This window comes from Neoarius graeffei, chromosome 14, assembly GCF_027579695.1.
Source record: "Neoarius graeffei isolate fNeoGra1 chromosome 14, fNeoGra1.pri, whole genome shotgun sequence".
Taxonomy (NCBI): domain Eukaryota; kingdom Metazoa; phylum Chordata; class Actinopteri; order Siluriformes; family Ariidae; genus Neoarius; species Neoarius graeffei.
The window spans coordinates 31,097,770-31,123,527 of NC_083582.1; the positions used below are offsets into that span (position 1 = coordinate 31,097,770).

The 25,758-nt window shown below is 42.3% G+C and overlaps 1 protein-coding gene across 1 annotated transcript; it reads left to right on the forward strand.

Moving 5' to 3' along the window:
* Positions 1-2,301: 2,301 nt before the first annotated feature.
* Positions 2,302-23,940, forward strand: kcnh6b (potassium voltage-gated channel, subfamily H (eag-related), member 6b). The gene is made up of 12 exons (XM_060938832.1): positions 2,302-2,321; positions 6,762-6,954; positions 16,961-17,386; positions 17,747-18,143; positions 18,907-19,106; positions 19,248-19,500; positions 20,211-20,404; positions 20,482-20,587; positions 20,679-20,948; positions 21,167-21,338; positions 23,521-23,753; positions 23,936-23,940. The coding sequence occupies exons 1-12, from the start codon at positions 2,302-2,304 to the stop codon at positions 23,938-23,940; spliced, it is 2,469 nt and encodes an 822-aa protein (XP_060794815.1).
* The last annotated feature ends 1,818 nt before the right edge of the window (positions 23,941-25,758 follow it).

Here is a 25,758-nt window from a genome sequence, read left to right on the forward strand (position 1 = left end):
ACAGAATCAGCGCTTTTAATGACGTCTTTTTAGCTACTGACTCTGGTCACTGTGTAATCCTTGTGCTCTTAGACTTAACTGCTGCTTTTGACACAGTGGACCATGACATACTGATTGATCGTTTGGAGCAGTGGGTGGGAATCAGGGTCTCGGCATTGGAATGGTTCAGGTCTTACCTGTCTCACCGGACATTCTGTGTCAGCCTTGGTGACTCTGTGTCCTCCACTGCTCCTCTCTCATGTGGGGTCCCACAGGGTTCAGTGCTGGGCCCTCTTCTATTTTCTTTGTATCTTCTTCCATTTGGTTCCATTCTCAGGAAGCATGGCATTCTTTTCCACTGTTATGCTGATGACACTCAGATTTATGTGCCCCTAAAAAAGCCACTGTTAAATTGTTTAGAGGATGTCAAGGCTTGGATGTCTCTAAACTTTTTAAATTTTAATGAAAAAAAGACTGAAGTGATAGTCTTTGGTGGCACCTCTGTGACCCCCTCAGTCGATCTGGGTTCCTTGGCACAATATGCCAAACCTATAGTTAATGATTTGGGGGTAAAAGTGGACGGGGACCTTAAGTTTGATAGCCAGATTAAAGCAGTGGTGAAAGGAAGCTATTTTCAGTTGCGGCAGTTGGCAAAAATAAAACCTTTTTTACCCAGACAGCACTTTAAAACAGTAATTCATGCCTTTGTGACCACTCAGCTAGATTACTGCAATGCACTTTATATGGGGGTCAGTGGGTCCTCCATTGCACATCTTCAACTAGGATAAAATGCAGCCGCACGTCTTTTAACTGGCACAAGGAAATTTGAGCACATTTTACCGATTTTAGCTTTGCTCCACTGGCTACCCGTCCATTTTAGAATTCATTTTAAAATTCTTTTATTTGTTTTTAAATCTTTAAATGGTCTTGCTCCATCGTACCTCTCTGAGCTGCTATACCCCTATACACCCAGCCGAGCTCTCAGGTCAGCTGATCAGCTGCTCTGAGAGTTCCCAAGACTAGGCTGAAGCTCAGAGGGGACCGGGCTTTTTCGGTTGCAGCTCCAAAATTATGGAATGCATTGCCACTGCACATTAGACAGGCCTCCTCACTGTCTAATTTTAAAACCCTTCTTAAAACGCACCTCTTTTCTTTGGCTTTTAACACCATGTAGGTTGATGATTTTATGTACACAGATATTTTATTTGGAGTGGACAGCCTATTTATTTATTTTTATTTTATGTTCTATGGTGGGCGGCATGGTGGTGTAGTGGTTAGCGCTGTCGCCTCACAGCAAGAAGGTCCGGGTTCGAGCCCCGTGGCCGGCGAGGGCCTTTCTGTGCGGAGTTTGCATGTTCTCCCTGTGTCCGCGTGGGTTTCCTCCAGGTGCTCCGGTTTCCCCCACAGTCCAAAGACATGCAGGTTAGGTTAACTGGTGACTCTAAATTGACTGTAGGTGTGAATGTGAGTGTGAATGGTTGTCTGTGTCTATGTGTCAGCCCTGTGATGACCTGGCGACTTGTCCAGGGTGGTCCCCGCCTTTCGCCCGTAGTCAGCTGAGATAGGCTCCAGCTTGCCTGCGACCCTGTAGAAGGATAAAGCGGCTGGAGATAATGAGATGAGATGACATGTTCTATGGTGTTATTTTATTGTACAGCACTTATTTTATTGTATAGTTTTATTGTGTTTATTTATTGTACAGCACTTTGGAAACCTTTGTGTTTATTTAAACTGTGCTTTATAAATAAAATTGGATTGGATCTGTGTTCTATTCTGAATAAAATATGGAATTTTGAAACTTCCACATCATTGCATTCCATTTTTATTTACAATTTGTACTTTGTCCCAACTTTTTTGGAATCGGGGTTGTGATTTCATAACGTCTATCTCTCTCTAGTGATGAAGTTTAACAAAGTCTGGCTTGTAGGGATACCCTACAGTGCATACATCAGTGGTGGTCGTCAAACTATTCAATCATGCCAAATCTCTCCAGTCACCTCTGATGTCTTCAGCTTGACCACTCGCACACTGTTGATGGTGTTTCTTCATTCAGATCTTGTAAAGGCAGACCTGTTTATGTGCCGTGAAATCCAGAGGTCATCCCTTGTTCTAAATACAGACTCACATCTGGCCACTGGGTCAATACTTTGCCACAATAACCGCTCTGTGTCTGTAGTGGATATTATTTAGTCAGGTTCTAATATGATAGGTTTTCTCCTATCCTCTAATTTATTAGACATCGGACAGTTCCAGTCTTTTTATTGTTGTTATGTGATGTGTGATATGTGAAATGATCGAGCGTTCTGGCTGTTCGATTTGTTAATGAGGTTCCCACTGCTGTGGTGAGTGATTGATCAGTTCCCAGTTTGGAGAATGACTCTGTGTGAGGACCACAGCGCTGACAGTTATAAGAAGACTACCCAAGCCGAAAAGATGAAGGACTCACTAAAAATCCTGAAAACAAGACAAACGAAGGAAACGACACACTGCTTTGGTAAGAGCAAGACTTTTAATCCTGGTTCTCTCTTTAAATATTATAATAATAATAATAATAATAATAATAATAATAACAACAACAACAAAAGAGCATTTATAGAAAGAATAAAATAATACACAATATTAAAACAGCTAAAATGTGTAAAAAAAATGATCATTAAAATATAAATGTAAAGGAAAAGTAATTTAAAAAAAAAATCAGTGATCAGTGGAGCATAAATGTTTATTGGTAATGTGAATAAAAACAAAAAAGGTTCACCTACTACACCAATTTTTAAGCATTTGGAGAAGACGAGAGTGCTAGTTGCTTTTAAGCCACCATTTGGGACATACTTTATCAGGCATATTTAAAACTAATCATTTGTAAAATAAATGATGATGCTTTAATTTTCTAGCCACTGAATTAACACAGAAAAAGTTTCAAAATAGTAGAAAACATTAATATCATATCAGCTGCTTCCATAATATTATTAACAAATATAATAAAATAAAAAAAGATATAAAGTTGACCAAACAATATCTCAGAAAAGTGCACTGTGACATAATTTAGCAGAATATCAATACTCCATCATATCACCCAGCTCTAGTCAAGCACATACAGCTTTATTGATAATTCCAAAGACGCAAATATGCTTCACTGAAGCTGGTAAATAATGACGGAAATTTTCCATCTCATTTCCATTTAGCGACTGATTTAAATGTGTTTCCAAAATAAACAAACCACAGTGTGTTGATAGAACCTACAGAGGCATACATGTCAACTTTTGGCCAATCAAACCTGTATAACCAACCTCCAAAATCCGCATTTCCCTTATAAAATCCGTATAAGATGCAAATTAAAATAATTTACCTAAAATTTGAATGATAATTAACATTGATATATTCAAGTTACTTTTTATTCAATATTAATAACAACAAACCTTCAGAACACGGGCGATTGCTCTAAGACAACGAGGGAGGCTCAGCCTCCTCTAAAAATGACGAACATCGTGTAGGATGAATTGCGCTAGGCTTATGTTATAGCCGACCTTATAACATTGCTATTTCAGATCCAGAATCATAGAAATATATGTGCTCAACCCACTACAGTGCGAAATCATTCCCTTATAACTTTAATGTGTGCGTGAGTTTTTCCCCCTCGTGACAGCGCAATGCAGCGCAGCCTCAGTGGACTTCAATGGCATTTGGGAGCTCTGCGCTTTTCAATCTCAAAATGCAAGATGATTATTGGACAAATACTGCAAAAACGCCCGCCCACGGACTCCCAGCCTCGGTGGACTTCAATGGCATTTGGGAGCTATGCAATTTTCAATCTTAAAATGCAAGACAGTTATTGGACAAAATGCGAAAATGCCCGCCTACGGACTCCCAGCCTCACATGGGAGGGACATGGCAGTTTCCGCGAGGAGACTGGTGATTGGTGAAAGCGGCCGGATATTTTCTTTGATTGACAGCTTGTTTCAACTATAGACAGGCAGCGGTGAATTTCAGTTCAGTCCCATGCGGATTCGCAAGTGCTGTGGTGTATTGTAAGAGATCAGCTTACATTTCGATTTCATTCATTACATACGGTTTCTACCAGCTTTTTTAGTTTGTATATATTTTCATTGTAAATAAAGTGTAAATATAATGTTGTCAAGTTTGCTATCTTAGTTCCAGAAATTTCGTTTATTTGAGTGACTGAACTTGAACTTGAGGGGGCTAGTCAGCTAGCAAGAAAGCTGCGCACGGATGCCAAGCATTGCTGGTTTAATTTTGGCGAAGCCATTTGCCAGTCTTCCTTTCGAGGAAAAAATTAAAATTAAAGAGCAGGGTAGACCAACGCCTCAAATTGACTTGGTGAAAAAGGTAGGGAATAATACTCGTTCCTTTCAGCTCTCCTGGTACGAGAAAGTGAATTGGCTAACAGCAAGTGACCCACATCAACAACAGTAAATAGGCTACTTTAGTAGTATGTCATGGATGGACCAAAAATATAGAATCTATTTAAAATGTTTATGCTGAGTATATTATATTGGAATATATATTTTTCTGGATATGAATTAAACACAGCTACAATTTGGAAAACATTTTTAAACAAAAACACAGCTGAGAACATTTCACACTACAGACCTGGATTAAAAGTGAAGGGTTATCAAAATTGTCAATAAAACATTTCTCAGTCAAAATAAGTAAAATATAGGGAAAGTGTCATTGAATGAAATGTGTGGCACCCAGCTCTACTGCTGAGGTTCCTGACAAAGAGCTGCTTTCAATAATGATCAATTTTTAAACAAAATGCCACAATTTTAAAATATAAAATGTTAAAATATCCCCCCCCCCAACACCACCATCATGTATATTGGACAGTAGGCTAATGGGCCAAAAGAACCTGTTATTTCACAGTTTGTGACGCTGCCAACAATCAGCCAGATCAGAGGCAAGAGTATGGGCAAAATTGATGTTTTTTCTTTTAAAATCTGGAAATATCGTAACCGACCAGCCTCCCCTGTTTGAAAGACTACCAGCCACCACTGCTTCAGAATGAATACAAAGCTCCAATGTTTGACAAAAACACAAAGTGTCACTCTAATGTTCTGAATTGTACTCCATGACAGCTTTTTTTAGCACTCTGCACCAATACCTCACTAGGCTGCATGTCACAGTAAGTGTCTGTGTTGATCTTGCCGGAGTGCCCATTCAGAATCTTTTCAGTCGCTATTAAAAGTTGCTTAGGTGGAAATACGCGTTTCAAACAAAATGTTACTTCCCGGTTGGCGGGATTCTCGCAATGCGGTGTGCGCATGATCAGGAGTGGAATGAAGTCTCGCTACCACAAGATAACGCGCGATTTCATAAGACTCTTTACTGGCTGTTTGTGCTTTCTGTGGTGTACAGTACGTTTGTAAATGTTATGCGCTCTTATCATCGTGGGAATTGATTATAGCTCTAAATATATATTGAAGTTTTTTTAAAGAATCCGTATAACTTTATTTGTACGCCTGTATACTATGTTTATTGAATCAAATCCGTATAAAATATGGACATTCCGTATAGGTTGACATGTATGCAGAGGCCTTACCTCAATGTTCCTATGGCTAAGTATAGATGTGGACATTATGATAAAACATCACGATATATGTTTTTAAAAAAACTATGATAAGCCATAGGAATATCACAATATACACTCACTGGCTACTTTATTAGGAACACCCACACACCTGCTGTTTTATGCAGTTCTCTAATCAGCCGATCCCTGGAGAGCAGCACAATGCATCAAATCATGCAGATACAAATCAAGTGCTTCAGTTAATGTTCACTTCAAACATCAGAAAAATTGTGATCTCTGTGACTTTAACTGTGGCATGGGTGTTGGTGCCAGATGGACTGGTTTGAGTATTTCAGAAACTGCTGATCTCCTGGGGTTTTCACACACAACAGTCTGTAGAGTTTACACAGAATGGTGCAGGGGAAAAAAACTGAACTCCTCTGTGGGATTGGACCATATGGGCTAGCTTTTGTGCCCCATGCAAATCAGTGAGCCTTTGACGCTCGTGACCCTGTCGCCGGTTTACCAGTTGTCCTTCCTTGGACCACTTTTGGTAGATACTAACCACTGCATACCGGGAACACCCCACAAAATGTGCCATTTTGGAGACACTCAGACCCAGTCATCTCACCATCACAATTTGGCCCTTGTCAAAGTCACTCAGATCCTTACACTTGCCCATTTTTCCTGCTTCCAACACATCAACTCCAAGAACTGATTGTTCTCTTGCTACCTAATATATCCCAACCCTTGACAGGTGCCACTGTAATGAGATAATCAGTGTAATTCACTAAACCCCTCAGTGGTCATCAGGTTACGGCTGATTGGTGTATATATTATACTGTTGTAATTATTTATATTGTGATAATCGCATGCACTAATAAAGCCATTTCTGAAGATAAAGTAATGGTAATGTTAATTCATTTTATTTGGCTCTAAACTCTAGTGTCTCTCTGTACCCTAAGGCCCTAAATGTCCAAAAAAAAACAATCAGATCTGAGCTTTAGCAATCACATCAAAGCAACGTTACAGTATGTAAACATACTCAGAAGTTTCATATTCAAACAAGATCTACACTTCCTGCAGGTTAGATTGCTGTAATTGGCTTCTTACCTACTTTCCCCCAAAAGACTATTAGACAGCTGATGCCCATTGAACTGTTGCTAGAAGAACATTTAACTGGACCAACAAAAATGCACCAATTCCCAGTTTCTTCCATCATCTTGTTTTTGTCTTGACTCACCATGTGACTCTGCAGGTTTGGTGTGCTGAGCTCTCCTGCTAACCCTGACCAGATGAAGTGCAGAGTTGCTAACCGCTTCCCAGGTTTCTCCCTCAACTTTAGCCGTCCCAGGCATTCCATCTCCAGGAGTTCACCCTCAAACATCGAGCTCGTCACCATGCCTAAGGTGAAGGAACTCCAGCAGAACATCACAGAGAAGGTCACCCAAGTAGATCAACGAGAAACACTTGAGCTAGAGGTGTAATACAATGCCATGATTTGTATCTGTACAGTATCAGTGCTCCAAATATCCATATGTACAGTGGATATAAAAAGTGTACACACCCCGTTAAAATGATAGGTTCTATTTCATACTTCCAGACCGCCAGAGGCAGTTCTTATAGTGGAAATATCATGCGCTTGCGCATGGCAACGAGAACTTATTGATGTGATGTCATGAAGCCCAATGTAACAAAACCTGTCAACGAGTCATGATCTGTCTCTTTTTCATTCTCGCAAGGCAGAGAACTATTTTTGTGGACTTCGACAGCTTTTTCTATTGGGCTTAGCTAATTGCTTCCCCACCTAGCTGTTGTCTGCGAACTGGATTGGAGTTAACCGGCGAGTACTTTGGTTGCCCAAAGTTCCCTCGTTCGGTGATACAGACACACTTGCAACACTCTGATTGGATTTTATCAGGTAAGTTATTTACTTTGAATCTACCTTTACCGGCGAGTACCTGTTGGGTTCCAAGGTTCCCTCGCCTGGTGAGTTATCTTCCCAACGAGTACCTCTTGGTTTCCAGGGTTCCCTCGTTGGTTGAGTAAGAGTAGGCTAACCCTCGGGAGCGGTTGCCTCCATAGCCGACTGGCTCTCTGGCCTTGTCCACTTAACAACATAACCGTCGTGTCGGCTCTGCGTTGTTCATGGATATGGATCATCCTGCTCTCTGTACGCAGTGCTATGCTGGGATGGATATGTTAGATGGGCATGATCGCTGCCCATCCTGCTTGGGACTACAGCATCTGGAAGATGCGTTATCTAATCCTTGCCCCGATTGTAGCATTATGCCGTTCGAGCTCCGCCAGCAGCGTCTTGCTAGCATCTCTCCGAGCGCATCGGAGCTTTTAACTCCTGCTGCAGTTGATACTCGCGGGACTAAACGTAAACGTCCGGATGTTGAGGAGCATCGGAAACTGAAGCGACGTGCTTCTTCTAGTAAGCTAGCGAAGCGTATGGACGAGCTTACTACAACTGTACAAAGACTACAGGCGCTTTTATCAGGTCCTACTATGTCAGCGGTTAATGATAGCATGGATCAGACGGACAATGCAACGCATCTCAATGCTCACGTTCCTCTTTTAACTGAGCATCCACCTAATGTGGAACCAGAAGAGAGCGATGCAATTTCACTGGCAGCGACTGACTCTCTCCTTTCGGAGAGCAATGATCAGCAGGCTCATGTAGCACAACAACCGTCTCGGCCATCCTCCTTGTACACAGTAAGTGGCAGTGGATCTGAATCAGAGAGCGGAGCCTCTGTTGCTATGTCAATGCGTGGTAACATTAAAATGGCACTTGCAAAGTTGAATTTGGATGTTCCAAATGCTCAGTCAGGCCCTACCAACCTCTTGTGTCGCTCTGTACCTGGCTCAAAAGAGGTGATTATTCCGCATTGTAAGGACTTTACAGAGGTCGTGTCTGCAGCTTTCCGATCAGCTCTTTCATTCCGGCCTGATCGTGTTGCACGCATGCTATCTGATATGTCTGCACCAGATACTACTGGCCTTGGCTCAATGCCAGCATTAGAGCCCTGTGTGGCATCCCTCATTGTATCACCAGATGAAGCCCTACGTCCGGACGTGCAATGCCCCAATAAGGAGTGCAGGCGCACTGACAATGCACTGGTCAAAACCTACAACACAGTTGCCAGGTTGGGCCGTATTGGCAATTCTATGGGCCATCTTCTGTCGGCTTTACATGCTACCTTGGATTCCGCTTCCACAGATGACTCTGTCTCTGGTCTGCTGGATGCTTCCCTTCAAGCTCTTGGTGCAATGGCTAGTGATTGTGGGAGGGCTCTGGGCCTCCTTGCTCATGCCAGACGCCAAGTGTGGCTAGCACAGTCGTCCTTACCAGAAGCTTGTCGTAACAACCTGCGCCAATTGCCGCTTACGCCGGGCCACCTGTTCGGGCCAGCCGCACAGGAGGCCCTGGAGAGAAGAGTGCGGGTTACAGAGTCACGCTCTCAGCATGCTGCACGGCGTTCAGGCTTTGACGACCCTCGAGTAAGTGTACGTCCGAACCGCCAGGCTTCCCCACAGCCGGTGCCAGCACGCAGTCCTAACAGGTTCTTCCGTGGCCAGCACGCCAGGCCTACACACTTGGCCCATCATGGCACTTCGAACCAACGCTCACGCCCCTGGCCTGCACGGCAGCCTCCACGCCAGCGCCCCCCCAAAGCCAATGAACCAGCGAGCAGATGGCGCTGACTGCCTGGGGTCGACGGCGACTCATTTTTCAGTGGTCCATATTCAGCGCTGGAGAGAAATAACTTCCAACGAGTGGCTTCTCGAGACGCTCGAAAAAGGTTACCGCCTACAGTTTCACCGTCGACCACAACCTTGTGCCCGCGTTTGTCCTACGGTAGTAAAGGACCCAGGGCAAGTTCTAGCGCTTACTGCAGAAGTTCAGCAGTTACTGCAGAAAGGCGCCATAGAGGAGGTAGACCCCCAAGTTCAGGTGGAGGGTCTCTACTCCCGTTATTTTCTAGTTCCAAAAAAGGATGGCGGGTTCAGGCCCATCCTAGATTTAAGACATGTGAACAGGTTCCTCAAGCGTTTACCTTTCTGGATGTTGCGCACTATGGATGTTGTTCGAGCCATAGAACCAGGCACATGGTTTGTGACGATAGACTTAAAGGAGGCCTATTTCCATGTGCCCATTGCAGAGGAGCACAGGCAGTTTCTCCGTTTCAGTTTTCAACACAAGGCCTACCAATACAGAGTTCTTCCATTTGGACTCTCTCTAGCCCCCCGGGTGTTCACAAAGTGCGTCCAGGCTGCATTGGAACCTCTCCAAGCGGAAGGCATGTTAGTCCTGCCGTACTTGGACGACTGGCTGCTATGTGCAGCAACCCCGGAACAAGCGATGGCGGACACCAGCCGCCTTTTGCGTCATGTCAGGGGGTAAGCGGTCAATGGGATCCTCACATGAAACGCTGCCATATCAATGTTCTCGAACTACAAGCTGTTTTCCTGACTCTCAAGCATTTCGAGAGTGTTCTGAGGGGAAAACATGTGATGGTGAGGACAGACAACACCTCTGTGGTGTTTCACATAAATCACCAGGGAGGCACAAGGTCCCTTCCCTCTCTTTGTCTGACACAGGCACTCCTGACTTGGGCAGAAACACGTTTCCTCTCCCTCCGTGCAACACACATTCCAGGTCACCTCAATGTGGTGCCCGATGCACTGTCCCGGAGGAGACAGAGGGCAGGAGACTGGCACTTGCACAAGGAGGTTGTGCAGAAAATTTGGAACACTTATGGCACAGCAACAGTAGACTTGTTCGCGTCCAAGGAGACAACACATTGCCCTCTGTGGTATGCAGAGATGGCAGAACCGGAGTCACTGGGCAGGGATGCTCTGACTCACGAGTGGCCGGATGTGCTACTGTTTGCGTTCCCACCTATTCCACTGATCTGGGGTGTGCTCAATCGAGTACGGGAAATGGGCCACAGGGTGCTCTTGGTAGCGCCCAGATGGCCGAGCATGCCTTGGTTTCACTTACTACTGACTCTAACCGTGGGGCCTCCCCGGCCATTGCCAATGAGGAAGGATCTTCTGTCCCAAATGGAGGGGCAGCTCTGGCACCCTTGTCCAGACAGGCTGAAACTCTGGGTTTGGCCACTGGGGGGAACCAAAGTGTCATGGACTGTTCAGAAGGGGTTAGGCACACTGTTCTGAATGCTTGTGCTCAATCTACTAGGACAATGTATGAAAACAGATGGAAGCTTTTCACTACCTGGTGCACTACTCATTCTTTGAACCCCCTTGAATGTCCTGTGGTAACAATTCTTGATTTTCTTCAACATCTGCTGGATAATGGTCGCTCTCCTGCCACCTTGAGAGTATATGTCGCAGCACTGGCTGCCTACAGGGCACCAACTGAAGGGGTTTCATTGGGTGCTCACAAGTTAGTGGTAGCTTTTATGAAGGGTGCCCAACGACTACACCCGCGCCCGCGAACGGATTGTGCTTCTTGGGACTTGCACACTGTTCTGAATGGATTGTGTTCTCCACCATTCGAGCCTTTAGAGCAGGCAGAGATTAAGTGGCTTTCTATCAAGACTGCGTTCTTGTTGGCTATCACTTCTACCAAGAGAGTTAGTGAACTTCATGCTCTTTCTGTTAGTGCTCAGTGTATGCGTTGGGGACCAGAAGACAGTCAGGTGACATTATGGCCCAATCCTGCTTTTCTACCAAAGGTGCTTTCCCCTCAGTTTGCTAAATCAGCCGATTGTTCTGGCGGCATTCCGCCCTGATGATGAGCCCCGCTCTGAACTGTGTCCGGTGCGTGCTTTGCGCCAGTATGTTTCTCAGACTGCTCAGTGGCAAAAAACAGACCAGTTGTTTATCCGTTTTGGGGAGTGTGGGAAAGGAGCACCCCTTTCAAAACAGAGACTGGCACACTGGGTTTCGGAGGCCATTACCAGTGCCTACCGCTTTGCTGATAAAACAGCTCCTGCTTCTGCAAGATGCCACTCAACGCATGCTGTTGCGACATCTTGGGCTGCATTAAGAGGAATTTCTCTTGTTGATATCTGTTCTGCGGCTACTTGGTCATCACCGTGTACCTTTTCCAGGTTTTACCGTGTGAATGTGGTGCCACTTCCGCCAGTTTCTTCAGCTTTGCTCCCTAGTGATGTCTAGGTGTGATGCATGCATTGTTTATCAATAAAGGCTTTGAGTTCAATTGAAGGACTGACTGGAGTGTGTTATTCCTCGTGACTTGGTTGTATAAGTCTTCCACTATAAGAACTGCCTCTGGCGGTCTGGAAGTATGAAATAGAACGCTGGTTACGAATGTAACCGTGGTTCTATGAATAGTGGAAGACCGCCAGAGTCTTGGGTCACTCGGAATTGCGAGAATGACCATTAAGACAGATCATGACTCGTTGACAGGTTTTGTTACATTGGGCGTCATGACGTCACAAGATGACAACAAATCAATAAGTTCTCGTTGCCATGCGCGAGCGCATGATATTTCCACTATAAGAACTGCCTCTAGCAGTCTTCCACTATTCATAGAACCACGGTTACATTCGTAACCAGCGTTTTTTCTGATGTAAAAAAAAAATGAAACCACGATAAATAATTTCAAAACTTTCCCCACCTTTAATGTGACCTAACTTGTACAATTCAATTGAAAAACAAACAAATCTGTTAAGGGGAAAAACATAAAAAATAAAAAACGTACAATAAGCTGGTTGCATAAGTGTGCACACCCTTAAACTAATACTTTATTGAAGCACCTTTTGATTTAATTACAGCATTCAGTCTTTTGGGGTTTGCACCTACCATCAATTGAAATGACTCTGATTAACCCCAAATAAAGTTCAGACATTTACTCAGTTGCATCCTCCAGCAAAAGCCAGGGTTCACAGAGAGCTTACAAAGCCTCAAAGGGATTTCATTGTTGAAAGGTATCAGTCAGAAGAAGGGTACAAAACAATTTCCACGGCATTAGATATACCATGGAGCACAGTGAAGACAGTCATCAAGAAGTAGAGAAAATATGGGACAACAATGACGTTACCGAGAACTGGACGTCCCTCCAAAATTGATGAAAAGACAAGACGAACACTGGTCAGGGAGGCTGCCAAGAGGCCTACAGCAACACTGAAGGAGCTGCAGGAATTCCTGGCACGTACTGGTTGTGTACTACATGTGACAACAATCTCCAGTATTCTCCAGATGTTGATGGACTACGAGATGGACTATGAGGTAGGATCAAAGAAAAACATCCAGGCCTGGCTAAATTTTGCAAAAAAATAAAATAAAATACATCAATTCTCGCAAAAGCATGCGGGAAAATGTGTTATGATCTGATGAAACCAAGGTTGAACTTTTTGGCCACAATTCCAAAAGGTATGTTTGGTGCAAAAACAACACTGCGCATCACCAAAAGAACCCCATCCCCACGGTGAAGCGTGGTGGTGGCAGCATCATGTTTTGGGGTTGTTTTTCTTCAGCTGGAACAGGGGCTTTAGTCAAGGTGGACGGAATTATGAACCGTTCTAAATACCAGTCAATTTTGGCCCAAAACCTTCAGGTGTCTGCTGGAAAGCTGAAGACGAAAAGGAATTTCATCTTTCAGCACGACAACGATCCCAAAAAAGTTTTGGAATGGCCCAGCCAGAGCCCAGCCCTAAATCCAATTGAAAATCTGTGGAGTGACCTGAAGAGGGCTGTGCACAAGAGACGCCATCGCAATCTGACAGATTTGGAGCGCTTTTGCAAGGAAGAGTGGGCAAATATTGCCAAGTTTTGATGTGGCAGGCTGATCGACTCCGACCCCAAAAGACTGAATGCTGTAATTAAATCAAAAGGTGCTTCAACAAAGTATTAGTTTAAGGGTGTGCACACTTATGCAACCAGCTTGTTGTACATTTTTTATTTTTTACATTTTTCCCCTTAACAGATTTGTTTGTTTTTCAACTGAATTGTTCAGGTTATACGTAGGTCACATTAAAGGCGGGAAAAGTTTAGAAATTATTTATCGTGGTCTCATATTTTTTTTACATCAGAAAAACCTATCATTTTAACGGGGTGTGTGCACTTTTTATATCCACTGTATATATGTATTCAAATTTAAACCATCAAATATTGAAAGCTACCACTCTGCCCTTGGAAACACTGGAAAGCACAAGAAAACCTGCCCGTGATGCGATATCGTCTGAATAATTTAGTTGGTTCTAATTCCCTAAAACAAACAAATTGGAGGAGCTGAATTTTAACAAAGCAATGACCGAGGATGAAGTCAGGTCAAGTGAGTTTGTTATTTATAGCTTGTATACATTGGAATGAAATATTATTTCAGGATCATAGTGCAACAAATAATAAAGTACGCAACTACATGTAGTACAGATGTACAACAGTGTGAGATGAGTGCAAAGTATACAACAAATAAACAGGACAGTACACAGGATAGTAGAAGTGTTGTCTGGGAGAACCAGTGAAAATAATCGGCTGTAATGGATTGCGAAGAAAGTAATAGCAATATCAAGTGAGTGGTAGCAGTAAGTGAGAGTTGAATAATAGTGGGTGTTGGGAATGGTTTGATTATTCTGCTGGCCTTTCTTGGCTGGGCAGGTAGTGTTGGGAATCCACGAGAGGTCCTCTGTGATGTGTGCAACAAGGAACTTGGAGTCCTCCTGAAGTCAACAACTTTAGTTTTAGCAAAATTGAGAGATCGTGTCCTGCAGGATTCCTATCCTGATGTACACCTCGAGTCTCCACCAGATTCCCTGTGAACCATAAGCTTTTTTTTTCTTTTTTTTGGTCTGCATTTGTATTTCTTTAGAACACATTGTCTGTTCAATCCAAATAATGTATTCTTTTTGGTTGCATCCCTAATGTGAGTCCAAATGTTCATATACTAGTGCATCTCAAAAAATTAGAATATTGTGAAAAAGTTCAATATTCTCCATCAGTTATTTAAGAAAGTGAAAATGTTATATATTATAGACTCTTTACACATAAACTAAAATGTTTCAAGCATTTTTCTATTTTAATTTTAATCAGTATGGCATACAGTACAAAAACATAAAAAAAACCATCTCAAAATATTAGAATATTTCATTTCGAGTTTGAGTAAAACAGTATGAACACAGTGTATCTCTCGGTTTAGTTCAGTACACACAGCCACAATCATGGGGAAGACTGCTGACTTGACTGTTGTCCAGAAGATGATCACTGATGCCCTCCACAAGGAGGGTAAGCCACAAAAGGTCACTGCTGAAAAGGGTGGCTGGAAAAGGTGCACAAGCAACAGGGATGGCCGCAGTCTTGAGAGGATTGTCAAGAAAAGTTGATTCAAGAACTTGGGAGAGCTTCACAAGGAGTGGACTGAGGCTGGTGTCAGTGTCTCAAGACCCATCACGAACAGACATCTTCAAGAAAGGGGATACAACTTTCGCATTCCTATGGTAATATCAAGCTACTCGTGAGCCAGAGACAATGTCAGAAATGTCTTATCTGGGCTAACGAGAGAAAGAAATGGACTGTTGCTCAGTGGTCCAAATTCCTCTTTTCAGATGAAAGTACATTTTGCATTTAATTTGGAAATCACGGTTCTAGAGTCTGGAGGAAGAGTGGAGAGGCACAGAATCCAAGGTGTTTGAAGCCCAGTGTGAAGTTTCCACAGTCTGTGATGATTTGGGGTGCCATGTCATCTGCTGGTGTTGGTCTACTGCATTTTATCAAGTCCAAAGTCAACACAGCCATCTACCAGGATACTTTAGAGCACTTCATGCTTCCATCTGCTGATGAGCTTTTTGGAGATGCTGATTTCCTTTTCCAGCAGGACTTAGCACCTACCCACAGTGCCAAAACTACTACCAAATGGTTTGCTGACCATGATATTACTGTGTTTGATTGGCCAGCCAACTTGCCTGACCTGAACCTCATAGAGAATCTATGGGGTATTGTCAAGAGGAAGATGAGAAACACCCGACCCAAAAATACAGATACGCTGAAAGCCACTATCAAAGCAACCTGGGCTTCAATAACACCTCAGCAGTGCCACAGGCTGATCACCTCCATGCCACACCGTATTGATACAGTAATTCATGGTAAAGGAGCCCCAACCAAGTATTGAGTGTATAAATGAATATACTTTTCAGAAGTTGGACATTTCTGTATTGTAAATCCTTTTTTTGATTGATCTTAGGGAATATTCTAATAATTTGAGATACTGGATTTCTGATTTTCATGAGCTATAAGCCATAATCTTCGAAATTAAAACAAAAAAGGCTTTAAATATTTCACTTTGCATGTAATGAATATAGAATATATGAAAGTTTACCTTTTTGAATTAAATTATGAAAAAAAGAAACTTTTTCATGGTATTCTAATTTTTTGAGATGCACTAGTATGTATGATTATCAAAGAATCAATTGCAGTCTGTTTGGCATGATAAAATGCACAGGGACGGGAGCATGGTGAACATCCACCAGTGGAAAGATCGTTAGGACAGATATCTCCCCACAGAAAGGGATTGCAATCAAATCGATCTATAATGTCAGCTAAAGTCCACTCCCTTATTTTGCAGTGATGATGTGCAATGTGCAACCTCTGAAACTTGCGTTTACACCTTCTGCAGGAGATCATTTTCATCTACTTGAACCACAAACCTTTGGACAAAAATATCACATCTTGTCAATATTGGAACCATTCATCCGTCCACATCCCTTGTCTCTTTCATTTGAATTTATGTGGCAGTTGGTAGGTCAGTGGACTTTCAGTCATCAAAACAGATCCAGATGTAGAAATTGTCGATGGAAACCAATAGAAAACACCAGAAGTCATCAAGAGGAGGATAATGATTCTTTATAAATCCACATTGTTTCAAAGGCTAGTGCTTTCACTCATATCAAACAGGAAAGAATGGAAGTGTGATGGTAAAGAATTGGGAGGAAAGATGGTAAGGGATTGGCTGATTAGATAACTGCATAAAAAAGCAGGTGTATGGACCTTTATAAGGTATGCACCTTATAAAGTGGCCAGTGAGTGTATTTTTAAATTTTTTTTTTTTTAATTGAAACTACAAAGCATTTCTTTATGTCTGTCTGGATAAGATGTCTGCTAAATGTAAATGTAAAAGAGATTCTAGTTATGCGAAAGGCAAAAAAAAAAACATGGCATGACAACAAGAAGCAGAAAGTCTTCAAATTTCTTCATGACAGAGAGTCATATCATGAAAGTTAATTTTGGTGGGCTGAAATCAGCCAGTACAACCATATATTTACCAAATTTCCATCTCTGGTATATGTGAATACATGAAAAAGCTAAGAATGAATGTTATTTTCTATCTGTCTTACAAATACAATTTTCACAATGTGACGTACATTGTGATTATTTTCCTATTATCTGCTTTTTGGTGCTTGTTGTACTGTAAGTTTGTACTCGTGCCAAGATAAACGCTTTCTGCATATGCCTCTTTTCATACAGACGCTGTCTCTGGGCACCAATGTGTTCCCTGAGTATCAGCCCCAGACTCCAGATGTCCATAAGTGGATCATGCTGCACTCCAGTCCCTCTAAAGCAGTATGGGATTGGGTCGTCCTGCTGCTAGTGCTCTACACTGCAATCTTCACTCCCTACTCAGCTGCATTCCTGCTTAATGAGCTGGCAGAGAATCAGCAACACGTCTGCGGTTACACCTGCAACCCGCTAAATATTGTGGATGCCGTTGTGGATCTTCTGTTCATGGTGGACATCGTGATCAGCTTTCGCACTACATACATCAGTCATAATGATGAAGTGGTAACACAGCCAAAACGCATTGCTATCCACTACATTAAAGGCTGGTTTCTTATTGACATGGTGGCTGCCCTTCCTTTTGACCTGCTCATCTTTAAATCTGGATCAGATGAGGTGAGAAAATATCTAGAAACCTTTTCTGGAGCGAAAGGATATTCAATTTGGTTGACAGTGGCCCCAAATTTGGCCTGCCTCCAAAGGTTATTTGACCCATGAGTAAAACAAACAAACAAAAACACACGTGGTTACTGAAGATGAATGAATGAAAAATAGTAGATTATTTGTGAGGCTACTACATATATGTTATATGCATAATTGTTGACCCCTGCTTTAAGATTTTTCCAACCAATAAGGACTACATAAAACATTCAAAAGGGTATCTGGCAAATTATTTGAAAAATACTAATGGATAAAAATATCTATAACTTGAACCATCCTTCCTTTCTAACAGTGCTTGCTATTGTTTAACTTCAGACAACAACCATTCTGATTGGTCTCCTGAAGACTGCACGACTGCTCCGATTGGTCCGTGTGGCCAGGAAGTTAGATCGGTACTCAGAGTATGGAGCTGCAGTCCTCTTCTTGCTCATGTGTACTTTTGTGCTCATCGCACATTGGCTGGCTTGCATCTGGTATGCTATTGGTCATGTGGAGAGGCCCTACATGAAAACAGGCTGGTTGGATAACTTGGCTGATCAACTAGGGAAGTATTATAATGACAGTGATGCCACCTCAGGACCATCCAAAAAGGATATGTACGTCACTGCGCTATACTTCACCTTTAGCAGTCTGACCAGTGTGGGTTTTGGGAATGTCTCACCCAACACCAACTCTGAAAAGATCTTCTCCATCTGTGTCATGCTTATTGGCTGTAAGTTATTCCACATACATTCAGTTCTTAATAGCTTCTCTTATGTTACCAGTTCCAACTGCCACTCGAAAGGTCCAGATTGAAGGGGAATATATCCTAGATCCTCTGCCTTAAGGATACAAAGGATTGAGGGTTCCATTCAAATGACAAGAGTTTGTACCTTGAAAGTTACAGTCGAATATTCTAGTTTGCTAATAGATTGTAGAGTCAAGTCTGATGCTTTTCATACATTATCAGAAAAGGTATCTGTACCCTCTAAGGTACAACTGTGGTCCCTGAGGTTAAAATGTGTAAAGGCACGTCTACCTAGGAATGCAAGGAATGTACCCTTGAATGTACCAAGAAAGCTATAGTCTAATGCCCTAGAGATTTTGGAATCATGTCTGAAAATTTTCTGACATTATCAGTTCCCAAAGGTACAGAAAAGGCAAAAGAACTCTCTAAGGTACAACTTTGGTCTTTGAGGTTCAAATGAGTGGTGAAGAATTCATAATTTCACTGTGCATATGGTGAAAACCAACTTGACTTGACACAATGGTGAAGTGGGTTCCATGAATAACCATTTGGTACTGTTATAAAGTATTTCAGTCCCTTGCTACAATTCTTTCCAAGCTAATTTCAAAGTCAAAACTATCATGACCTTGTCTTATACTAAATAAGAATAAAAGCTCCTTGTAATTTGAAGTATTAACTGCATGTTAGCCTTAAAATGTTAACCATGAATCCAGGATGCAAGATTACCATATGTTCTTCAATCTTCTAGCCCTCATGTATGCCAGCATATTCGGAAATGTCTCTGCAATCATACAGCGTCTTTATTCTGGAACCACGCGCTACCACACGCAGTTGCTGAGGGTCAAAGAGTTCATCCGTTTCCACCAAATACCACCCGCCCTGAGGCAGAGGCTGGAGGAATATTTCCAGCATGCTTGGTCCTACACAAATGGCATTGATATGAATGCAGTAAGAGACATGTGCATCTCAACACCATGTACTCAAACAACCTGTAAACCTCGACAAGCAATATAATTGACCAAACAGATAATTATGATGGTTATGTCTTGCTTGTTATTTTTGGATAAAACATTCTTGATCTTCTTGTAGGTTTTGAAAGGATTTCCTGAATGCCTACAGGCTGATATCTGTCTGCACTTGAACCGCAATCTGCTACAGAACTGCAGGGCCTTCAAAGGGGCCAGTAAACCTTGCCTGAAAGCCCTTGCCATGCGCTTAAAAACCACCCACTCCCCACCAGGGGACACTCTCTACCATCAAGGCGATATTCTCCATACCCTGTACTTCATCTCCTATGGCTCAATTCAGGTGTCCTGCAATGACGTTGTCCTTGCTATACTAGGTGAGTACAGTGATCCATGTAGCATAATCTGTTTTGGCATCTGTGTTTACTTCAAATTGGAAAGCATTTGTGGAGATCAGTATATTAGAACAATGCAGTTTTATATGTATAGCACATTTAACAATAGACCTTGGTACCAGCTTTATAGAACTTTAGGCAGAGGTGAAAGTCTATAGGAAAACCTCCTTGAGACAACATGAGGAAGAAACCTTGACAGGAACCAGACTCAGAAGGGAACCCATCCTCTTCTGGGTTACACTAGATAGTGGGATTATAAATCATTAAAGCATATATGTGTATAAGAGACGTGTATAAGACAAACAGTACTAAGTGTTTTGAAAGGATGTTCATTATGAGCATGTTTTGAATAAGAGCCATGGGCTGGGCGGGCACTGGAGAGGTTTAATGATTACAGCAGCAGTTCATAGGTACAAGTCTGACATATCCAGGTGAGATTATCCACTGAAACAAGGGTGAGACTTGAGCATAAATGTTGTGGAGACCATCCACAATAGCAAAAAGTGAGTCACAAGTGCAGAAGCTCCAAACAGAAGTAGGGCATTGAGATAAGCCAGGCAGGTGTGGAGTGTAAGAGGAGCCACAGCAGTAGAAGTGTGTCAGGAGGGTACAGAAGGGTAACAGTGAGATCTTCACTATTAAGTATTATTTGACAGTTACAGATTATTTATTCCGTTTGCATTTATGTGCAGGCAAAAACCATATCTTTGGCGAGCCCATTAACTTGTACACAGAACCTGGCCAATGCAATGCTGATGTGAGGACACTCACCTATTCTGATCTCCATCAAATCCAGAGAGATGATCTCTTGGAGGTCCTAGACATGTACCCAGCCTTTGCTGAAAGCTTCTGGAGGAATCTGGAGATCACTTTCAACCTCAGAGAAGTACACATACACCATTAACCTTTGTGAAACATACAAAGCTTTGGTTCAAAGTCCACATAAAGTTTGTCTATAATCAGGTAGATCAGGTCCTTCACACCCTACACAGCGAAGATAATGGCTGCGATTACCATATTAATCACCCAAGACGTCACAAAAACTCACTAGAAAGGCGCAACAGGCCAGGTAAGTAGACAACCATATTGATCAATGGATACCTAGTTTAACTTTTTAATTAAGTTTAAAAAAAAAAACACCTTTTATACATCCTGGACAGATGGAATGGATCAAGATGATTCCTATTCAGTACAAACATGTACCCACCTGGGTCATCACTGCTTTGCTGGCTCTCACACTCACTGGGATGAACTGTATAGCTGTGGCTCCTCCAGAACTCAGTCCAGTGAGAACATCAACAAACGACCTCTTATCCACAGCCAGGTATATACACCTGAAGGAGACCCCCAGGATTACCCTCCATCTGCCCTACGGGTGATTCCACCCAATAGCAAATCTGGAATGGGTATAGAGCCTGCAATGGACAGAGGTAGCTACTCCAATCACACTATGGTAGTTGATCTTGCTGTAACATACAAATAACCATCTAAATTTTTAGTAATTTATGTGTTCAGTTTTTGTTTCCTTGAATGGAAGTACTGTATTGAGTAACAGAGTACAAAAGTTACAGCTTTGGTCGATAGAAGGCTAAAACACATCAAATAATTACTGGATCAGACCAAATTCCTGTCTATCCTTCTCTAGGAGCTCATCTCTCTGGATTGTACCATTATTGGCCAAATCGCTGGTCCACTCAGTGTGCAGGCCGTTCTTACAAATACTCTTCTGTCCAAGCCTCATATCATCCACCTCCGTTTTCAGAAGACTGTCCAAGCGAGCTTGAGTCCAGACTCGAGTTAATGCAAAGTCAGCTTAACAGGTAGGTCAATTAAAAATGTTATTCCTGGCCCAGTTATTTGCAAAATCTGAGGTGTAGTCAAATGGTATGTAAACATACAGTGTAGTCCATGAGTAATCAAAAGACGACAAATGTTTTGGCTTTGACTCTGTGCTACACCGTTTTAGGTCCGGTGTTTGGCATAGAAAATCAAGCGCATTTCACTGTTTACCCCTGAAAATACTATATAGTCCCCTCTGAAAGTATTGGAACAGCAAGGCTAATTATTTTGTTTTTGCTATACATTGAAGATGTTTGGGTTTGAGCTCAAAATACTAACCCCATTTCCAAAAAAATTGGGATATTTTCCAAAATACAATAAAAACAAAACTCTGTGATTTATTAATTCACGTGCACCTTTATTTAACAAACAAAAAGTACAAAGAAAAGATTTTCAGTAGTTTTACTGACCACCTTAATTGTATTTTGTAAATATAAACGAAGTTAAAATTTGATGCCTGCAACACACTCAAAAAAAAAAGTAGGGACAGAGGCATTATTACCATTGTGTTACATCACTGTTCCTTTAATAGCACTTTTTAATTGTATGGGATCTGAGGATATGAATTGTTGCAGTTTTGCAATTGGAATTTTTGATCATTCTTGATTGATACAAAACTTCAGCTGCTCAACAGTCCGTGGTCGCCGTTGTCTGATTCTCCTCTTCATGATGCGCCATACATTCTCAGTGGGAGACAGATCTGGACTGGCAGCAGGCCAGTCAAGCACATGCACTCTGTCTATGAAGCCATGTAGCCTGTGCAGACTGAGGCCTGGCATTGTCCTGCTCAAATAAGTATGGACTTCCCGCGAAGAGACGTTGCCTTGATGGCAACATATTTCTCTCTAAAATCCCAATATACACCTCCATGTCAATGGTACCTTCACACACATACAACTCATCCATGCCCCCCATACCATCACAGGTGCTGGCTTTTGCACCTTTCTCTGCTAACAAACTGGTTGGTCATGTTCACCTTTTGCACTGAGAACTCAACACCCAGAAACAAGCTGAAATGTGGACTCATCTGACCACAGCACACGTTTCCACTGTCTTTTGGTCCATCTGAGATGAGTTCGGGCCCAGAGACACCAAATGTGGCAAGTTGTTTAACACATCCAGATGCAAATATCAGGAAATTAAAGCTATAAATCTGATCTACTGTCTCCTATTCATGTTTTGATCTCAAACCCAAATGTCTTCAGTGTATACCACAAAAAATAGAATTGGCTTTGCCATTCCAATCCTTTCGGAGGGGACTGTAAATGTGTGGTATGTTTGGGATCCTTCAGCTGTTAAGTAAAGCACCATTCACTGACTTGGCTTGGTCTGACCAGTAGTGATGTTCAGAATTCATCTTTTTGCTGCTACTTTTAGCATTGCATCATTGATAAAGTCATGTGATGTAGTTATCCTTGTAGTAATCTGTTCCCATGCTTCACAAATGATACTGGATGGTTGTGAAAATGTTCATTGCAAACAAATCATATTTCTCCTCCACACTTTGTCATTGTAGTGACTCACGTTTTAATTTTTATCTCATTTATTCCCAACAAATCTGTATAGGTGTTATTATTAGTATTTTCTTTTTGAATTGGTAATCTTCTACTTGAGTTTTTGAGGGTTATTTGATATGAACCCTCACAGGGCTATGCGGTGCATTCTTCTCATTATGGTTATTTTTCCCAGAGGTTCTCAGCTATAGTCCTGGCTAATGCACAGTGTCAAGATTTCCTTGATTTAGGCTCCTGCGTGGATTAACAAAAGTGTTCAGCTTATTGTTGGAGATTGCAAGTTTGAATCTCAGCAATGCTACAGCCATCCATGGCTGTGCTCTCTAGGGAGACGGGATGGCATACTCTCTCCCCGGGTCAAGCATGGTAACATACGATCGTGGGCATTTGGGAACTTGTGTATGCAGAAGAGAGCAGATAGTGCTTTCCTCTTACAGTAGTATTAGTTTGAAAAGATGCAGTTGGTTGGCTTCACATGTCTCTGAGGAAGCACATCTTAGCCTTTCAGAAGTTGGGAAAAATTATACGGGGTAGTGGGTCCATTGAACAAACCCAAACTAGTGATCAGCATTCTCTGTCAGGACCAGTGAGCCTGCCTTGACAGAAGAATATTTGCTTAACGGCATCAATTTCACATCTCATGTTCTAGACTCGAGGCAAGAATGACTGCAGATATTAACGTGATTCTTCAGCTCCTCCAGAGACAGATTACCCCTGTACCCCCAGCATACAGCTCTGTATCACCTGGTAACCACTGCCCAGACCCCTCGATCCTGTATGGAACTAGTGCACCAGTGCTCTACAACCTGTACCCCATTCAAACGGAGAGCAGAGCTACTATGATCCAGGTGAAGATCTTCTTGGAAAAAGTTCACAGTTTTGGTAACAACCAAATTAATTGTTTTCATATTGGCTGCAGTCCATTCTGAAGGGATCAGCACTATGCTCTACTTATTCAAAAGCTCCACCGTCCATAGTGAGAAGCATGAACGGTCCCCCCTATTCAGGGATCAAACATATTCACAGCCTTGTGAACATTATATTTTTAAATTGTGTGTGAGCAGTTTAGTCATGAACAGATGCCCACGCTATCACTAGATTCATTTAGGAACTGCTCTTCTCATTGTTCCAGTCAGAAGCAAGGATTAATTAGCATAAATTAAGGAGAACAGAAAACAGAAAAATTGAGAGAATTGGCGTTAAAGTGCTCTGTCTAAACAAAAACAGGAGAAAAAGGCATGATCCCTTAAAGAAATGGCATCCCTGTAGCATAATTGTTTAAACATTAAAATGTGACTTCAATCCTCGCATGTACCTTATCAGAGCACGACCAGGCCTGATTCAGAGTTCACACCAAAGTCTTTGGATTCCCAGCTAAGCAGTATCCATATGATGGAGAGAGAAAAAAACGAAGAAAGCACCGCACACGTCGGCTCAAAGACACCGCCGGCTGCGACCCCCATCCTCCAGGTGGCTCCCAGTGCGATGGATGCAACACGACTTCACACTTCTCTGAGGTTCTTCTCGCTGCCGGGTAATTTAGATTCCTCGTTAACCCTGGCTGAAATCCATAAACATGTATCCGACCCTGCCTTAACCATTAAATCGCAAAGAAAATGACTTCCACATTTGACCAGTTTAACACCAGCTGACATTAAACAAGAATTCTGGGTTTGTCTTAATACCCATAAGCAGAGGCATGTGTTCAGGGTTTTGAATGCATTGCTAGAAAAAAAAAAATTATTGTGTGTTTCATAAGGGCAAGCTAAACAAGAGAATGGTAAACTATTGACCATTATGCATGACAAAATTTGCAATGTAGCCTATCTGAGCTTGCATCTGTGAAGAACGTGTAAAGTAGTCCACCAGTGCCATTGTTTTCTTGGTTAACCAGCTGACCGCATGGGAACAACGTGAGCTTAGTCGAGGCTTTAAAACCAAGTGTCGGAAATTTACAAAGGACTTCTGGGCAAGACGAGCCAAAGCACAGGAGTGCTGAGCGTGCATGTACAAGAATAAAATGTTTTGACTCAAAAAAGAGACAAACAATGTTTTAGATAAGTCTTGTTCAACAACTTACTGATAATCTGAGACTACGTAGGTTTGGTGACCTTCTCATCTCATCTCATTATCTCTAGCCGCTTTATCCTGTTCTACAGGGTCGCAGGCAAGCTGGAGCCTATCCCAGCTGACTACGGGCGAAAGGCGGGGTACACCCTGGACAAGTCGCCAGGTCATCACAGGGCTGACACATAGACACAGACAACCATTCACACTCACATTCACACCTACGGTCAATTTAGAGTCACCAGTTAACCTAACCTGCATGTCTTTGGACTGTGGGGGAAACCGGAGCACCCGGAGGAAACCCACGCGGACACGGGGAGAACATGCAAACTCCACACAGCAAGGCCCTCGCCGGCCACGGGGCTCGAACCCGGACCTTCTTGCTGTGAGGCAACAGCGCTAACCACTACGCCACTGTGCCGCCTTGGTGACCTTCTGATGAGAAATTATTATACAGCAGCTCTCAGTTATCTACGCTAACTAAATTTATGAGCTACACAGTTTAGTAATATAATGTGCTCTCTTTCTTTTTTGTCTTTCTTTCTTTTCTTAACTTCACTAAATAGTTTTGTAATGTTGCCTGCTTTATTATTGGACAAATGTTTTTTCTGTTGTTTTCCTTTCCTTCCATGGATTCATTTTCTTAATCATTCCTTCTCCTTTTCTTCCTCTTATATTTGCTTCTTTTTCATATTCTTACTACAAGCCTGATCAGCATGCTTTATTAATTAATAAGAAATATTTGTGGTGTTAATGTTAAGAAAATGGATACATCCAAAAAAAAATCAAGACCTACAGATGACCCAGTGGACACATTTGA

Bases quoted from the DNA above. Each gene is read 5' to 3' on its own strand.
- kcnh6b (XM_060938832.1), top strand. From the start codon at position 2,302: ATGAGGTTCCCACTGCTGTG. The intron at 19,107-19,247 runs GTAAGAGACATG...ATCTTCTTGTAG, and splicing joins ATGGCATTGATATGAATGCA to GTTTTGAAAGGATTTCCTGA. The intron at 19,501-20,210 runs GTGAGTACAGTG...ATTTATGTGCAG, and splicing joins CGTTGTCCTTGCTATACTAG to GCAAAAACCATATCTTTGGC.